This window comes from Scatophagus argus, chromosome 7 (genome assembly GCF_020382885.2).
Source record: "Scatophagus argus isolate fScaArg1 chromosome 7, fScaArg1.pri, whole genome shotgun sequence".
Lineage (NCBI taxonomy): Eukaryota > Metazoa > Chordata > Actinopteri > Scatophagidae > Scatophagus > Scatophagus argus.
Genome location: NC_058499.1, coordinates 14,996,788 through 15,015,651, shown reverse-complemented (window position 1 = coordinate 15,015,651; position 18,864 = coordinate 14,996,788). Strand labels below are relative to the sequence as shown.

General features: G+C 41.1%; 1 protein-coding gene across 1 annotated transcript; it reads left to right on the top strand.

The window, feature by feature from the left end:
- The first annotated feature begins 1,025 nt into the window (after nucleotides 1-1,025).
- rfx4 (regulatory factor X, 4) lies at nucleotides 1,026-18,514 on the top strand. The gene is made up of 18 exons (XM_046394185.1): nucleotides 1,026-1,198; nucleotides 3,652-3,738; nucleotides 3,987-4,047; nucleotides 7,204-7,327; nucleotides 8,858-8,919; nucleotides 9,304-9,517; nucleotides 9,999-10,076; nucleotides 10,206-10,369; nucleotides 10,918-11,018; nucleotides 11,134-11,192; nucleotides 11,303-11,447; nucleotides 11,784-11,878; nucleotides 12,360-12,477; nucleotides 13,524-13,643; nucleotides 14,299-14,460; nucleotides 14,555-14,720; nucleotides 14,821-14,991; nucleotides 17,143-18,514. Exons 1-18 carry the CDS (start codon nucleotides 1,156-1,158, stop codon nucleotides 17,381-17,383), a joined length of 2,211 nt encoding a protein of 736 aa, XP_046250141.1. The 5' UTR covers nucleotides 1,026-1,155; the 3' UTR covers nucleotides 17,384-18,514.
- Nucleotides 18,515-18,864: the final 350 nt, after the last annotated feature.

Here is an 18,864-nt window from a genome sequence, read left to right as displayed (position 1 = left end):
ATGTGATGCTGCTGCCTCCCTGTCCCGCACGTGCTCACAGGTGTCTGCACGGTGTGTGTCGGTGAGGAGCAGCAGTGGCGCCCACGCCTGCGCACTGGTGGAGAAAGTCCTCCTTTGCTATCCATGGTGTGGTGAGTAATTCAGCCATAATCCGCCTTTCTCCTCTCCCCTCTTCTTTCCCCTCTCCTCTCCCCCTCTCCTGTGGTTCCATTCATATTCTAATCACAGCTTTCCCTTCTCCAGCTCTCAGGCACTCCATCAGAGCCCTCCCAGCCTCGGGCTTTGCACTTTTACTTCCCCCCCTTTGTGACCGTTCCCTCTTCTCAGAGGCACACCAAAAATAAGGTTGCCACATCGAAAGAGTGAGCGAAAAAGAGGCTGACGACTCCACCAGAAAATTCAGTCGGTTGCAGTTTTTTAGTGTGTTTGGATCTGTGTGTTTGAGCATGTGTTCCTCTGCGAAGAAAGTCATCGCAAAGATGGTTCAGTGCTTGAATGAGGTGAGGAAAAGACCAAACGTGGCAACAAGTGTACACAGGATGTGAATTTGGAGTTAAAATCAGGAGGAGAAACAGGAGAGGCGGTTGTGTAGGCATGTATGTTTATATGGAGCTCTGGGGTGTATAAAAACGTATTAAATGCCATAATGGAAGACGGGGAGGCCACAGTGTTAGGACTGCGTAGATCTAAGCCTCTTTTTTTTCGTTGGGAGGGAGCTTTTCTTATTCAAAACAGCCCCACAAAAGACTTCCAGTGAGCCTTGCCACATCCCCATCTGACTTGGGGCCATTCATCAGCCTTCCAAGCCTATCAATGACATGTCCCCATCAGGGCTCCTATAAAATCAGCCCCTTTCCCATGAAACATCAGCAAACATTTTGACGGGTCTGGCTTTCCCCCCGCTGGATTTCTGGAGTCTCTACCCCCCTTTCCTCCCTTATTCCCACCTCCCCCCCCACACACCCCCCCCCCCCCCCCCCACCCCTTCCTCCGCCAATACCACCCCTCTCTGGGCGAACCTCAGATCCTCAACATCTCCTGTGACGGGCAGTGGTCACGGAAACACAGAGCGAGACAAGGGGAGAGCTGCTGAGGAGGGGGAAACGTGCACTAAGCCATTTTCTTGGAGGAGCCAGTGTCGTTGATGGGAAGAGGATGCATTGCGGGCTGCTGGAGGAGCCTGATATGGATTCCACAGGTCAGTCCTGTTAAACTCTGCTGGCTTTGCCTTGTGTGGATTGTGCTGAGAAAACTAGCTTCAGCTCAGAAACACTGTGTAAGCTGCTACTCTCCTGAAACTTTCTCTGCAGTCATTCACATTAAGTGTCTGCGTGCATGGCTGTTGATTTTTACCTTTTTATTTTATCATTTATATATATTTTTTACTTTATGAAGTCACTGATGACTGTGATACACATTTATGGGAAGTGCTGGTGTTGTTGTAAGACACTGAAAAGTCACAGAAAGCAGTGAAATGGACCTGAAATATTCTGTATTGACTTCCCCAAGTGGCTTCTTACAGTTTTCTTTTTAGTCTTTTCAGTTAAACCAATTTTGAAAATCTCTATTCATCAGTAAGAGATGAGAAATAAAAACAGAAGGCGCACATCAACGAGCACTTTAAAGTGTTATTCTTCTTTTCTTTTTAACTTATTTTTATGGGGTGGGGGTCGGGGGGGATCTGAAATTGTAACTCAAGCATTGTTGACTTCAAAACTGGATTTTAGTCCTAATTTAACGGTAAAATATTTTTATATCTTATGTAGTAAAAGTGAGCATGCCACTGGGTCATCAGAAATGTTAATGACAATTTATTTATTCCAAAGTCTGATGAAAAGACTTGTTGTTTTTGCAGTTTATTATCTGTTGAGAAGCAGTTCATTTTTGCTGTAATTACAAAAGGTGACAAATCGATTTAAATCTTTAGTTCAAGGATTCTAAAATAATTTGCAGTAGTAGTATAGTGGTGCAGTATAGAGTTCAGTCTTGAATGTGTGTTAAGAAATGAGTGAACATCCGTTTCACTTGTTGATCAAATTTAATCCAATTATTTAGATCCCCAACTTATGTGTTCCTGTGGCAAATGAAGCCTGAGGTCTGAGCCTCTGTGGAGAATTAGCCTCACTTCAGTGGATTCACTTTTTCGTTTCCAGTTAGTTAGGTTTTTTTATTTGTTGTTGGTTTTTTTTTTTTGTTTGTTTGTTTTTTTATTTACGTTAGAGGGAAGCAAATATTGTCTGTAAATGATAACACATGTTAGTGTGATCCAAAAATACACAGGATATTTTGTAATTGTGTAACAGGTATTATAATTGGCATGTAGAGTTTTACTAATCAGTCAGTAATGGTAAAGGTGATGATATGCACAAATGTACTGATTACAGCCATTGAAGAGTAAGCTTCTATGGACTAGAGTTCTTTAGCACAGAAAGCATAAGCTTGTGTTCAGAGTTTTCAGTTTCTGCTCCTCTGCCTCTACCTCTTCTATCGACGGGTAGATTCCTCATCGAGTGTAAACTTGTGAAACTTCTGAAAATCTGTGAGCCCCTCTGATTCCCCCCCATGAGCTGCATCAACAGCTCGTCCTGCCAGCAGTCTGTCCAGGGAACATCTGCTGGGATGTTTGTTGTCACTTCATATGCACAAAAGAAAAAATTAATACAATCTCAAGAAATATTCCATGAATTTAACTGAAGCGCTTAGAAGTAACTGCTTAAGTACTTTATCTTTAAGTAAAAGTACACACAGTACTATTCCATTTTAGGTTACGTAATAGTTTTGGGTTTTATCACAGCTATACTTTTTATTGCTGTTTTAGGACATTCGGAAGCTTATTCTGTTAGAAAAATGAAACTCAGAAAATGCTTTGTTGAGTTCAAATAAACAAGAAGAACATGACTTTTGTGCAATAAACTTTTTATTTACATTTCTAAAACACTAAATACCTTTGTAAGGAGAAAAGCAAGAATTTTAAATGGATTTCCACTCTACTTATCAGGCTGTTTCGACATGAAAGCTTTGGTGTGTTGCTGCTCTGCCACAGAAAGCACACCAGTTGAGCTATTTCTAAGTAGAAATTAAAACAGGACAATGGCCTCTATTCCAGCAGACTGCCTCAGTAATGTGCACAGGCTCTTTTAAGCAAGTGTGTACGCTCGTAGTCTCCCGGGAACAATGCTGGATTCCTGCCGTCTTGGTGAAAACATCTCAAATAGAGCCATGGCTGCACCGCTGCCCATACAATCGATTGTTGTCAGCTCGCCCCGTCACATTAGTGACATTTAAAGTGTTCTGTATAGGCAGTGATTTGCACTGTTTATGTAAATACGGAATTTTTTTTTTTTTTTTGGTGAAACTGGAGGGCAAAATGAATTCACTCCAGGCAGTGAGTGAGTTTTTAAATTGACATTTTCGATTTGAATGAAAATCAGTGCCTAAAATATACCAAAACCACCATAAAGTGATATTTTAGCCAAATGACAATTCAGATTTATACATCTTTAAAAATTACATTATTTTGACTAACCCTGACTCACAATTCATCACATCTAAGTAACAGCATAAAATAGTTTTTTGAAAACTAAAAGGGGTCATATTAATGTCACAGCTTGTCCAGCTCTGTGATTTGTTGTCCATCATGTCCATCTTTAGAGAGCTGGATTGAAAGATGCCTCAACGAGAGTGAGAGCAAACGATACTCCAGTCACACGTCTCTGGGGAACATGTCCAACGATGAACGTAAGCAGCATGAAGTCATCACTGAAACCACTGACTGTCCTGATGAATCTCTTAACTGTCGTCCTGTTCCTTAGACCTCATTTATTAATCGTATTCTTAATGTGTTAAGTGCCATAAATGCAAACGAGACAGTAAGATACAGTGTTTTTTTTTCCACATTATTGTGTTGGTTAAATCATTGGTGCTACATTTATTTATTTATGACTAAATAACCTAATTTTGCCCTAAACATGTGGCGTGTGTTACAGATGAAGAAAAAGAAAACAACAGAGCCTCTAAACCGCATTCGACACCGGCTACTCTGGAGTGGTAAGCTGTTAAAAACATGCTTTTTAATATTAATTCTTTCACCCATCACGTTGCTCTTAATATTAACATAAAGCATAAATTAGGCTGGTAAGGTTTAATGTGATACACAGATGAGATTTTATAATTGTATTAATCCTGGTCGGCAGGGGGGTAAAGTCTTTAGGATTTCACTAACTTTATAGCCATGTTTGAGTACCAACAAGAAGGAGAATTTAGAAAAAAAAATTGAGAAAACCTTTTTTTTTTATTTTCAAGTCTGAATTTATCATCTAATTATGACTGTCTCATCAAATAAGAGCGATTTATGTGTCCTCAAGGAGAATTTTGTTTTCGACTCTGCGCTGCGCAGACTCTCAAAGGAGAGCAGCTTCCTTCATATCCTCTGCATGTGTAAAACCCAACATGTGCCTCTTGTTTGTATGAGCCTGCCTGTTGCACAGCTACATGACCAATGACACCCAGGATTAACAGAATTCAAAAATGCACATGGGCTTCTTTTAATGTTCAGTCTGATTTAACCTGCACTGTGGGCGGCTGAAGTCCAGTGTGGGGAACATGAGTTGGGTCACTGTGCCATTTTGAAGAGAGTCGTTATAGTCATAAATGCTGCTGTGACTGGCCTCACTTTATTGTGATTAGTGAGTATTTTGTCTTGCGGGTGTTATAGTGAAATGTGCTGGCAATTTGTTGCAGCAAAAGTAAAAAAATACTTACTGTTTGTTATTGATTGATGAGTTGTTTTTCACTGTTAAAGAAGAGAAAGAATACGTTAGGACGTTAGGACTGTTTAACCAAGATGTGATTTATAGAAATGGCTATAGAATGTGTTTAACTGGGAAATTTATATAATTACGTCGCAACAATACAGACATAAAAGACTGTGGTCAGTGGAGTGAAGACCTCTGCCAGGTGTGTCGGGGGACATGTGGGAGGGGAACAGGTGGTGCAGCGTAGGTCGTGGGTCCAGCGTGTATACATAAGAGCAGTTCAATGAAGGGAAGAGAGTGTGCAGCTTCCAAGGACCTAGTGATGTAAAAAGTCACCTTTAAAGTAAAACAACGCGTATGTTGTCACTAGCCGAAACGAGATTCGAAACTGGAGCGGTTGTTGGTCATGTACAGTCATAAATGCACACAAAAAATATTAGACTCTGGAAACTGAACAAACTGACACAATTCAAAAGCACAAACGTGTGGATTCATTGTGTAACGCTGTGAAGGTCCAGACTCTGAATGTAACTTTTTTAGGTCGATTTGCTCCCTTAAACATCAGTTTCCTATTGTGGTCATCAGAGCAGTGACCTGGTCCAGTGTTGAATGTTTAAGAGCTAAAACCATTTACTCCCGAAGCAGTTGTTTGAGACATCTGGGGTGTTTCAACACTGTTTCAGATATGGCTGCCACACCATTGCCCCTAATAATCATAGAGTTTATACCACAATTTTGCAGTTTTTTTTCTCACTGCAATCTACACGCTTTCTTTTTATTTATTTTTGTTGTTGCATGTGAATTTTAGTGTAATTAAATACATGTGGTAATCTGTATTTCTGTTTTCATTTATTGGACCATTACAGGACAGCAACAAACTTAAAGCATAACAACACTGATATACTAATGCATTACAATAATAGTAATTATTATTATTATTATGTGTTTATAATAATAATAATAATAATGATAAGTTATTGTTTTTACAATAGAAACAAAGTCCAAAATCCCAAATGGAAAATTTGAAACAGGATAACACAATTATAAACAAATTACAAAAACATAAAAATTTTGGATGTTTGGTTTTTAATTTTAGCTTGGCAGGACATAATATAGACATATTGATGGTGCAAGCAGATGTGCATAGCCACTTATGAATGAAAATCAATATTATGTCCATGTATCGTTTGCCCTAAGGGCAGCGTGCAGATTGTAAATAAAAGGGGACCCAGAATAGACCCCTGCAGGACTCCACAAAAGAGAGAAACATGAGAGGAGGAGGCTTCTCCAAGCATAACAGAGAGGGACCTGTTGGACAGATAAGAAATGAACTAATCCAGAGGCACTCTTAAGGCTAACATGTTACCTAACAGTTGCCTCCACATGTCCAGCAGCAAAATGCACACTGGCAACTACACAAAGCTGTAGAGTTGTGTTTTTCTTCTCACTGAGATCTGCAGTACACCTTTCACAGTACAGAGAGTTAATTTCAAACACATTACCTAATGAGGATTCAGTGAGTGTAGGTATTTTTCAAATGCAAATCAATTATATTATACAGCAAAAATGTGATGTCCAACAGAAATCCACATACTGATATTTTAAAGTTATACATCAGTGCTAAAATTTTTTCCCCACAAGTATATTATTTTAATCAGTTAAACACAGTCATGAAATAGCAAACTAAAAACAATGTTTATAACCTTTATATGCAGGAACTCAAAACAGATAGAAATCCAAACACACGTGACCACTGTAAAAGTATCGTGGAGTACAATCTTTCATGTTGGGAGAATACGACAAAAATGCAGGTATTTTTATTTTTTCAAACACTTTGCACCATAAATGATTCCTGATGCCTGTGTAATCAACGATATCACAGTTGTCACGCTTGGTGTTCGTTAAATAGTAACAAACACTGAGTTGTGTAAAGTTGTGTGTTACAGCCCATTTTCTGATTGCTGTGTGTTGCCGCACATTTAATTCTTTGGGGGTGTATGAGAACATCGCTGTTTCATGCCAACTTTAAACATCTGTGAAATGTCTTTGTCGACATGTTACAGTGGCCTGATGTGATTACACGTCGTGAATGTACACACGCTGCTTTAACGCTGCTGCTGCTGCTGCTGTCTAATATTATAACACTGTGTTTTTAATCAGTTTTCCCCTTTGGCTGTTGCGTTATGTTTGGTCTTACAATGGTTAAATCTAACTTCAACATCATATCATCAATTAATTTCTTTTCACGGCTTTCATTCCATTTGTCGATATGAATGTAGCCTGGCTTCCCAGATATTTACACATTAAATCACTATGCGTATTTTACCATTTTTACCAGACCTGCTACGATCATAACAGGCCTGTTTTCCACTTGTGATTCTTTCATTTCATCTCATTCCTATTAACATTTTTTTTTCTTTGCACTGATAACTCCCATTGTCATTCACAGGCTAGAAGAGAACTATGAGATAGCCGAAGGTGTGTGTATCCCCCGAAGTGCCCTCTACATGCATTACCTAGACTTCAGTGAAAAGCACGACACGCAGCCTGTGAATGCAGCCAGCTTCGGAAAGGTAAGAGTCAAACTTAAGTGGAGATGAAGGATGAACACTCCGGTAACTCATCATTCCCACTCACATCCAGCTTAACTCAAAATGGTCTTAAAATGTGTCAAACACATGAAAGTCCTCAGCCTGCTAACATCTGGTATCAGTGTCTCTATATAAAATGTTTGATTAATCATGTAGGTGATGAATGGTTGAGTGTTTCTGGAAAAAAAAAATAACAAGGTGACACCAAGTTGTCTCCACTTTGTAGGGTTTTGATATACATTCTTATGTGCACTTTAAGTTAAAGCAGAACAAAATGAACAAAACAAAACAGAAGAAGATACGAAACTGTGAGAGCAATAATCTCACACTTTAAGTCAGTCATGAGCATCAATCTGACCATTTCATGCCTGGGTTGGTTTTGTGCTGCAGTTCTGGCTGCTGCTGAAGTAATATCAACAGCAGCTCAGTGTGAAGCAAGCAAAGCTCTGCGGTCGTTCACTGAACACCTAATCTAGAGCCAAAGGAGATGTTCTTTCGTCTGTTCCCACAACCCCAAGAAGTTCCTCAGCCTTCCTACCCCCAGCCATCCCTGTACTCTGGACTCCGGCCCCAACCCCCAACCCGGCCCACCCCTGCCCCTCCGCAGCTCCTGTCGGAAGATATTGAAAAAGAGAAGGGGCCTGGATTAATGTGTAATTAAAGGAAATTTGGAAGGGTGAGATGTTGCGGAATGTTAGATCAGTGGCTGGAGCAGTGTGGGGTGTCCTTTAGGAAGGCTTCATTGATTCAGGACAAAAAAACGAGAGAGAGCCCGGACTGCCTCCCTGTCTGCTCATTTATCAAGCGGGGCCTGACAGAAACTTCACAGCTTGGCCTCTTTTTTCATCCCACACAATGGAGAGCTACACTGTTTGCTAAAGTTTCTGCACCAGGAGCTGGACCAAGGAGCCAATCTCTTTGGACAAAAAGAGAGGAAAGGAAGAAGGAGGGAGTGGACGAGGGAAAGAGAGCAAGAAGGAGAGAGGATGGGTGGTAGGATAGATGAGGGGAGACTGTTGATAAAGGAAAAAAAAAGTAATACCCCTGGATGTCATAAATGGATGGCTCTCAAAGCCCCCCCCTCCCCCACAGACCTCCCTGTGGACACAGCTATGAGACTTCAGTGCTGTTCTCCTGACAAACTTTATTAAACACTTTCTCATAAAGAACTGAAAATACTGTACAAGTGCTATATTTTCTGTCCAGCAATGTATTTACCGTGTAATAGAAGTTATATGTGCCCCTCTGCTCTTTTTCTGCTCTACAGTGTTTTATTCCACTGAGTAAAAAATACACACAAACTGATGATTTATAAAAGTCTTATCTGGTTCCCTCCTGTGCGATCAGTTTCCACCTGCTCTTCTTTTGTCTTCGTGTTTATGAATTGCCGTGAAAGGCTGGAGAGGATCTGATATATATATATATATATATATATACATATATATAAAAAGAAAAGTTAAACCTCTGCCTGTACTTGCTGCACACTGATTGTTTCTCTCCTACAATGAACAGATCATAAGGCAACAGTTTCCAGCGTTAACTACCAGAAGACTGGGGACAAGAGGGCAGTCTAAGTAAGTTGGTTTGGTTACCTACATGTGACACACATCTATAAATATTAACAACCCCCACAAGAATTCAAACCTGCACGCGCAGAAGCAAAAACTACAAAATAAAACCATGGACAGCATATAACACAAACAAAGCGTTATGGCTGAAACTGAAGCACAATGCAGGATAGCAACACAAAGTTAAAATGATCCATTTTCCTTTGTGGCCTTGAGATTTTCTTTATCACAAACTAAGTTTTCCAACCAACATATTAGTTAGAACAACATCTATTTTTTACGTTTTTGTTTTCAAATATTTTTCATAGTTTCACAGTTTTCAATAGTCTTTACATGCTCCTAGCTGTACTTAAAGCTTCCTGTTCACCCGTTCTCCTCTGCTCTCCTCAGGTACCACTACTACGGCATAGCAGTGAAGGAGACCTCTCAGTATTATGACGTGATGTACTCCAAGAAGGGAGCGGCGTGGGTGAACGAGACGGGGAAGAAAGAGGTCACGAAGCAGACAGTGGCGTATTCACCGCGCTCCAAACTGGGGACACTCCTGCCAGAGTTTCCAAATGTCAAAGACCTAAATTTGCCTGCCAGCCTGCCAGAAGAGAGGGTAAACAGGAGTTTTAAAAGTCCATCCTTACGGCCCCCCTGCTTTCCTCCTCCTCCTCCTCCTCCCATTTCTCCCTGCCATCTCACCATCTCCGCGCCCCCTCTGGCTCCAGTCTTTTATCTTCCCCAGGACCTTCACTGGGTTTGCATTTAGAGAAGGACCTTGAAGATTTATATGCTGGCTCCTCACTAACTCTTAATCTTTTGGGGGAGATAATAAGATCTAGCAATGGACAAAGGACAGGCACTAGCTGTCCGGCTTTTAAAAAGGGGCCATGATTTTAAATGGTTTGTGTTTTGCTGATCTCTAAAGCTCGTTTTATATTACTCTGCTTCAGCCTAGACCTGTAACATGTATTTACTAGGTCACATGCTTTGTACAAGATTTATTTTCTTGTTTTTGTACCACTTTCCCCGAAAGAGAAAAAAAAAGCTGTTAAGTTTGTGATGCAATGAGATTAATACTCTGTTGTTGCCCACAGGTGTCAACCTTCATCATGATGTACAGAACACACTGTCAGAGGATACTGGACACCGTTATTCGAGCCAACTTTGATGAGGCAAGCTTTCTTCTCTTTGAAACCATTTCACACCTCAAATTCTGTTTCAACAAAAAGGTTTTATTCTTTGTAACTATGAACTTTTTCTCCCTGTAATACTGAACATGGTGGTGTGTTTGGTACTGTCAGGTCCAAAGCTTCTTGCTGCACTTCTGGCAGGGCATGCCTCCCCACATGCTCCCCGTCCTCGGCTCCCCCACGGTGGTGAACATAGTCGGTGTTTGTGATTCCATCCTCTACAAGGCCATCTCTGGAGTGCTGATGCCCACCGTCCTGCAAGCACTGCCTGATAGGTGAGCATGTGTTGTAACCCTTTCTTCACTCTTCAGATGAGTGAATATTAGCACTGTTTTCCTGTCTGCAGTTGCAGATGTTAAACCTGGATAGGATGGTTTATTTGTATTTTTTTTTTTTTTTTTACTGTTCTCACTTTATTGTTTATTTTTGCAAAGTAAAGCTGTAGCAGTTTCACTGTTATCATTTAGTTCAGTGAATTAAGCTGTTTATCATATTTCAGGATACCTGTTTTTTTGTGTGTGTTTTTTAAATTAATAATACCATGTAATTTAAAGGCTTATGCTTACAAACAACATTTAGACTCAAGGTCAAATAGCTTTTTTTTTTTTTTTTGTAGGTTTTCATTCTTCGTCCCAGACTGAGCTTTGTCCAGACAAAAAAAAAATAAAGATCGAACAAAAATTAATAAGATTAGGACACAAGATTATTTAAGAAAATAATCAGAGGATTCATCCCTAATGGAAATAGCTGTTAGTTGGTGCTCTAATTGAATGAATTCCAAATTGTGTCTAAGGTATTATTTGTGTTGTCTGATTTCCCACAGTTTGACTCAGGTCATTAGAAAATTTGCCAAACAGCTCGATGAGTGGCTAAAAATAGCACTTCATGACCTTCCTGAAAACCTGAGGACCATCAAATTTGAATGTAAGAGTAAAATTCACATCTTATTATAATAATAATATAATAATTTACATCTTAGCATTTAATCCAAATGAAGACACAGAATTAACCATATTTGTTTGTCCTTTTTTGTTTTCAGTGTCCAGGAGATTTTCTCAGATTCTAAAGCGGCAAACATCCTTAAACCATCTATGTCAGGTGCCTTTCATATTCTGAATGTTTTTTAATAAAATCCGTATGAAAAACACAGCTGATAAGGGATATGGGTATGCTTGTGTAAGTCATATTGTCGATGTATCTGTCGCCAGGCATCACGGACTGTGATAAACAGCGCTGACATCACCTTTCAAATGCTGGAGGACTGGAGGAATGTGGACTTGAACAGCATCACCAAGCAGACACTTTACACCATGGAGGACTCACAAGAGGAGCACAGGCAGCTTATTATCCACTGTAAGTCCATGCATTTAAGCTGATTCCACTCTAACACACAGCAGCCACACTCCACTTCCACACAAACAACACACAGAGGGACAATCATTCCCATGGCCAGCAGAGTCAGAGCATTAATGATGGACAACAGAAGGTTAAACAAGTTCACTCTCCTCTGAAACACCCCATGGAGCATCTCCAATGCACTCCTCTGAGTCAGTCCTGACAGGATCAGAGGTCACAGATATATGTAGAAGTTGTTGCACAAAGATGCCATTTGCATCAATATTATTTTCTTTTTCTGCTTTCAAGTGATGTAAAACATTGTGTACCCTGATGTTCTTCCTCCTGTCACAGTGTATCAAGAATTTGACCGTCTATTGGAGGAGCAGTCTCCAATCGAGGCATACATCGAGTGGCTGGACTCGATGGTGGACCGCTGTGTTGTCAAGGTCAGACAGCAAAAAGTTTTTAACAGGTTTTTAAGTCTGGCATGACTCAGCACAGTATTTTCCACAGTGGGTGCCGAGAAGTGGTTTTAACTCAACATTTGAAGCGTTTGTGCAGCAGACGTTTTTTTTGCCCTTAAAGGCACACCTGCAGCTGGAAGCCACACGTCTCTGCGGGTCTTTCTTACTCAGAGGCACTTACATTGCAATCCTCCCAGTTAATGATGTCTTCAAGCTTCCCATTTGCGTCCATTATGTGCCAGATATGGGCTTGTAAAATTTGGTTGTCCTGGCAACGTCTTGGATTGCCCAGACAATAGTTCAATAGGAAGGCGTGTCCCCGGGGGCAAATTAAATAGTTGACTTGTTGACATGTTTTTCGTTCCTGAGGGTTAAGCCCCAATGCAGACCCAGGGGTTAATTCTACCCCGGCATCCCGATCCCCCCACCCCCACCCCTTTTCTCATGGAAATGTTCTCTCTAGGTGGCAGGCAAGAGGCCCGGGTGCCTGAAGAAGGTGGCCCAACAGTTCCTGCTGATGTGGTCGTGTTTCGGGACCAGAGTCATCCGAGATATGACCCTCCACAGTGCGCCCAGTTTTGGTGAGATGCTTTGTCATCATTCCTTAAAAGCAACAGACAGGACATACAGGACATGATGGTGCTTCATGAGCATAATTTCTTACATTGCAAAGAAGAGCTTTGTCCTCTGTTGTAGGTCACGATAAAAGCTGTCGTCTAAACAACACAGCTTAAGCGTTTTATAATCATCCATCAAGAAGAGCTCATCAGAAATAGAATTTAATTGAAAATTCCTGGAAAAGTATCAGGAATTTTAAATAAATTAATAAAACAAAAAAAAAACCCTCATGGTCAAAGCTGGTGTACATTTATAAACTCTGTATCGTATCAGAATCCCTCTACTGTTTGAATCTCAAGTCTAAAACAAGGAGAGAAGAATGAATACAACGGCTGCTTTAACAGCTTGTTGTGCATGACCAGGGTCTGCAAGAAGTGGAGTTGAGTTGTAAAAATGAAAGAAAAGAAAATGGCTTCTCTTTCCTCCACTTCTGTCCTTTACACCAGTCTGTGAATATCAAAGACACAGCTGGTTGCAGTGTTTTGATAAAGCAGGTCTCTGTGCACAAACAGCTAATTAACAAAAGCTGCCCCTCCCCTCTCCCGATGTGTTTGCCTGTCTTTTCCATTTTATGACCGGTCAGTATTACACCCCGCTCCCTTGAATAGCCGCAAGTGTTTATTATGTGCACGGCGGCGGCTGCAGCAACCAGCACAATGATACAATTGTGACACGCCCTCACATGCCACGGTGTCATCCTCTGCGCGACCCCGGGGGTCAGCTGACATATTTCTGGCACTGACTCGGTACACGGAAAATATCTGACTTGCTTCTTTTTAATGACAGCGGCCTGTTGGTCTGCAGGATGTGATGTCATCACTCGGATGCTTTTAGAGACAATTCAATCTTAATGGTCACCAGCATTCATGTCAAGCCTTTCGAGTTTTTCTTTCCACTCTTACCAAGTTCCATTTTTTTGACACACAATAACCATGTAACCTTTTAGCCTTTGGCACAAATGACACTTCTTTCTCTCTATACTGAACCCATCCTGTCCCTCTGTCCACAGGGTCCTTCCACCTGATCCACCTCATGTTTGATGATTATGTGCTTTACCTGCTGGAGTCCCTGCACTGCCAGGAGCGAGCCAATGACCTCATGAGGGCCATGAAGGGTGAGGGCAGTACAGGTGAGTTCACTATCTGGAGGGCGAATCAATAATTATTATCATTCCAATTATGACAATTAATGATGGCACAGCCGCAAAAATATATTGTGCAGTAGCTTGGCAAGAAATTAAGCTGAAGAATAAGAAAATTCTGTCACTGGAAATTTCCTAGAATGATGCACTCTTACTTGTTTAAAGTAAATGAAAAACCCAACATTTGGTGCTTCGAGCTCATAAATTGTGACGACACACTGCTTTTCTTTGCTTTAGGTGAAAATAAATGAAATAGCTTGGGAAATATCACTTTCACTAACATTTACCCCAACATCATGACGCAAACGGTCACTAATAGCAGCTCATTCCGTTTGTGACCTGCGAGTATCCAAACCTTTATCAATGCAGCATAAGTCTAAAATCTGTCACTTTGAATAAGATGATAGGAAATGTTTGCTGCTTTGAATATTTTTGATTCAGTCTTATTGTTTCCAAATCAGGCAGGTAATATCACTTTACTGTGTACACGCAGCACATATGTTTTGCCCACATACATGTGTTTTACATGTGCACATTCACATACACCTCGCAAACAGTTCAGCCCTCTCAAAGTAACGGCAAATTATATTTTACATGTCATCTCTGCTATGTCTAATGGTCTGTCATGTCCCGACAACTTCAGCAGAGAGAGAGGAGGAATTCACGCTGACCGAAGCCACCCCCACCTCCCCGTCTCCAGGATCCTACTCTCCCGCTCGGTCGGTCCACTCGGTGGGTGTTTCCTCAGCCAGCTCCCCGACAGAAGCCGTGTCCCCGGAGTACACCGGACTCACCTCCAGCACAGGTAACCTCACTGTCCTAGATACGGCGACATCTCACAGCACATAGCTCCTCTGCGCCAACACATTTGTCTCTGTGTCCATATATGTGTCTACCAGGCGCTGTTCAGTCATATACCTGGTCCCTTACATACACAGTGACAACAGCAGGCGGCTCCACTCCAGAAGCCGGACAGCAGCTGTCCTGCATGAGGAGCAGCGCTCCAGTCCCACCTTCATCCTCCACCCACCGGATGCCAGTCTACACCCACAGAGAGGAGCATGGGTAATTATGATTTTATTGTGAAAACTCTCAATGCATTTTGGAAACATTTTCATTTTGTCTGAGGATTAAGCCCTGATTAATTTTGTTCACTTCCTTCTAGGTATACTGGTAGCTACAACTATGGCAGCTACACTAACCAGCATCCACACTCCATCCAGAGCCAGTATCCCAGTTTGGCCCATGAACCAACGATCCCAACCCCCCTCCACTACTCTGCCTACCACCGATCATCTACACAGGTCAGTCCAAGTCACCCAGCAACTGGAGTTCAGTGACCTTAAAAACTAATGTAAATCAGTTAATGTCCCTCTGGATCATTTTCAGTTCCCATGGAAATCTATGTAGGCATTGATAGTATACAGTACAGGTTATGCTGCACCTTGACTGTATTGTTTGTTGCTCTCTGAAAACTGTAAAGGGAACAATGCCACAGTATGAGAATACTCCATACTCCATTCAGTTAATTATGAGCAGCAAAACTGACTCAAACATTCAGATGTAAAACTGGTCATTATGTAAAATGAGCCCTTTCAGATCTCCCTTTTTTGTTTTATTATCAATCATACATATGGTGTGCATTTTAAAGCAGCAGTTGCTCAGGTTTGACCAGTTTGTAACTACTTTACATACTGTCAGGTGATTTAATCTATCATGTTTTATCATGTTCTATAAGAGTGTATATTTTGTATGTAAAATCTTAACCAGCAAAGTAGCTGAAGTTGTTAGGTAGATGTTGTGGTGTTAAAAGATCAATATTTTGCCTTGGTATGGAATAGAAAAGTAGTATTAAATGGAAATATATGTACATCAGAATTGTAGTTAAGTAGAAAACTTAGGTAAATATATGCACTTTCCACTGGTGAGAAGAGCACAGAGACAACAAATGGATGTGATTTTTGCAGTAATGTATGTAAACATGAGGTCTAAACTGTAAACATGCAGATGTTCAGATGGTTCAGTGTGTGAGAACGCGTGAAGCACAGGTCACTTTGTACTGCAGTGGACGAACGTCATAACAGATGTCATGCTGCCTTTGAGACTGTGCTTTCAATGCAGGACTGGAGATTTAAACATGAAAAATGTTATTAGGATAAGATGGGGTCGCTGATGTCACAGCTCGTGTGGCGACTGGTGTGAATTAACTCTATTGACGGAAATTTCCTGTCAAGGGCCCTCCACCCACCGCCGCCTTTAAGGTGGGAGGAGATCAGCTCGGCCTCAGCAGTCGCAGTGTTTCTGAAAGTCCCAGAATCATCTGCTCCACACAGCGGAAGCAGACAGTGAAAGGTGGCTCAGCTGGGGCCAAGAGGGGCCCTGCTCTGTTACTCGTCTTTCCAGCTCTCAATAGTCTCTTCATCTGTTCGAGCCACTAGCCACAGAGCAGGGCAAGGGGGCGTTTATTAAAATATTGTTATTCAATGGTCTCTTTTCTGCTTGTGAACAAGAGGCAGCTGAGCCGCCTGTCCTGCTCTCTGACCTGCACTTACTGTCTTTTTCCGTGCTGTGATCGCTCATAATGGAATCGACTGTCATGTTTATATTTAGTGAGAAAAGGGAAAAGGGTACTACTTCCACTTTTTTCCAAGCCTGTCTGAGCTTATATCGGGCACAATGCCGGTGCTTTGTCTTTGTGAGGGGTTGGGGATGGAGCTGAGACAAACACAAAACTTTGTTGGCCCCCTCCATCTGTCCAAAATATTCTGGTCAACAGGCAGCTTCAGTCAGAGTATAACAGAGAAAAACTACTTCTTCTGCTGATGTCTAATTTTCTTAAGTGGCTTAATTTTCTATTTTGATCACTGTGGTACAACTTGTAAAGCAATTTCCCCCAACAGGAAATTACTATTAGCAGGGTCAGTCACTACAGGGCTAACACAGCATCAAATATGATATCAGCAGGCCTATAGATACCTTTGAGGACACTAAGGTCATGTCCTCTTAAATATTCTGGCATTTTGGGGGTTTCTTCAACCTAGTGCAAGTTTATAAATACAATTAAAAAGTTATACATAGTGAGTCAGAACTGTCTCTTTGAGCAATTTTTGCCTTAGTGTGTTAATATTTTTCTAAAGGCATATTTCTCCACCAAATACTTGCTGACATTGTATAGAAGGCAACATTTTGACCTTCATTAAGGGAATAGACATTTTGGGTAATGAACTTATATGCTTTTTTTTTGCCAACAATTAGATGAGAAGATTGAGACCACACAAGGTAGCTGATTAGCTTAGCTTAGCATAACGACTGGACCAGGAGGAAACCGCAGCCCTGGCTTTGTACGAACATAACAAAGTTTTATGGAGGATTATGTGCCAGATTATTTCCTCTCTGGGACAGAGCGAGGATAGCTGTGTCTAGTCTTTATGCTAATCTATCCTCTGACATGCTTGCATCACTTAACTTATCTTCTTCCCCTCCACAGTACCAGCTTAATGGGCAGCACTCCTCGGTTGCACCCTGCACCTGTTGCTCCTCGGTGGCCAGATGTGTCACCAGCTAACAGCTGTTACACCAGCCCACCTATGCATTCATCCCGCTACGCCACCTCTGGGGACATGTACTCTCCCTTGGGCCCACGCAGGAACTCAGAGTACGAACACTCGCAACATTTCCCCGGGTTTGCCTATATCAACGGAGAGGCCACCACTGGCTGGGCGAAATAGACTGTAAACACTGCTTTGGACAGTTGTAAACCAGCTCCAGACCTGCCAAACTGGCAGATGCAAAGTCTCTGAACACTTCCAATCAAGTTCATCAAAAAAAAGAGGAGCAGAGAGTGGCAAGTGCCAAGGCAAGGTAATAGGAATCATAGTGTGTATGTACTGACAATTTGAAAACACTCATTACGCTGTGATAGTTGTGGTGTAATTTGTGCGGAGGTTTAATGAAATTTATTCAACAATTGATGTTTTTGCTCACTGCTGGAGTAAATAAAAAAAATCAATCTAAATCATATAGATTGTCAAAACTTGCAGCAAAATCATTTTAAGAGTGCAATGCTGCTGCCAAGCTGTGCCTTTGTTTTGAGGAATGTACACCTCTGCCAGATTTTCCCCTCATCAGTCAGCACACAGATCATCCCACCAGCCCTCGGTTGGTTTTCATGTCAGGATGCTGTAAGCTGTTACTGACACCATATAATCTCAGTGACACCGCTGTCTCCTCTCATTGCTCAGCACTGTGTGGTAACTTGTTGATTGGCTCTGCAGCTCTGACTGCAGGATTTGGATGAACTGTACTGCCTTAATGTTCTTTTGGGACACCGGTTACTTACATTGGCACAACGACAAAACATAACATCATACAAATCATGAAAGACCTTGATCAGTATGTTAAGGTGTCTTCATCCTGGATAGTTTTTTTAATGATTGAATGCTGTGACTCAAAAACAACTGTGCGAGTGTATTCTGTCGCAGTCTTTTTTGCTGTTTTCCTGTGACAAGATATATATATCTATATATATAGTATGTATTTTCTGTAACTTTGTAACATGGTGTATCCTTTATTTTCTATGTTACTTTGTTCTCTGTTTTGTATGGTTAGTAAAAGACACATTAACCTAGGGTTGTGTGTTTTATAATGCACTCAATGCTACTGAGGACCTATTACCCTATGGGTATTTATAAAAATGGAAAATATCAAAGTGTACAGTAACATGAAGTCTAGTCACTTTTCTGTAAATAAAAGCACTGGAAACCATCTGTGGTGACTGTTAAACTATCACAGTTGAAGCTGATGTGTTTGTGGGGAAAAAAATGCTGCCACATAAATAATTTCAGAATTTAAAACAGCAAGTTGTGTTTGTCAAGTTGTCTCCTTTCTTCTACGCTTTCATTGTTCTTTCTGTGTAAAAATCCACCACACACAATCATGCACATCTTGAATGACATTAAACTCTCAAATTCTGCTCTTCACGTATTTTCTACATGCAACTAGAAGACAGCAGTTACCGATAAAGTTTTGGTGTGATTATTTAAGGTAGAATTTACTAATTTGCAATATGTTAACTTTATAACGACTGACATATGCAGAAAGTTTCAGTTTATGTTTTGATGCTGGAAAAGGAAAAAGTGAAGTCTTCTTTTTGCCTCTCTCTCTCCATGTGGTGACAACACAGTGGGGGGGTTGGGACACTAACACAAGG

Excerpts from the sequence above, each read along its gene's own strand:
- rfx4 (XM_046394185.1), top strand. The coding sequence starts at position 1,156 with ATGCATTGCGGGCTGCTGGAGGAGCCTGATATGGATTCCACAG. Across the intron at positions 8,920-9,303 it reads GGGACAAGAGGGCAGTCTAA|GTACCACTACTACGGCATAG; the intron begins GTAAGTTGGTTT and ends TGCTCTCCTCAG. Across the intron at positions 11,193-11,302 it reads CCTTAAACCATCTATGTCAG|GCATCACGGACTGTGATAAA; the intron begins GTGCCTTTCATA and ends ATCTGTCGCCAG.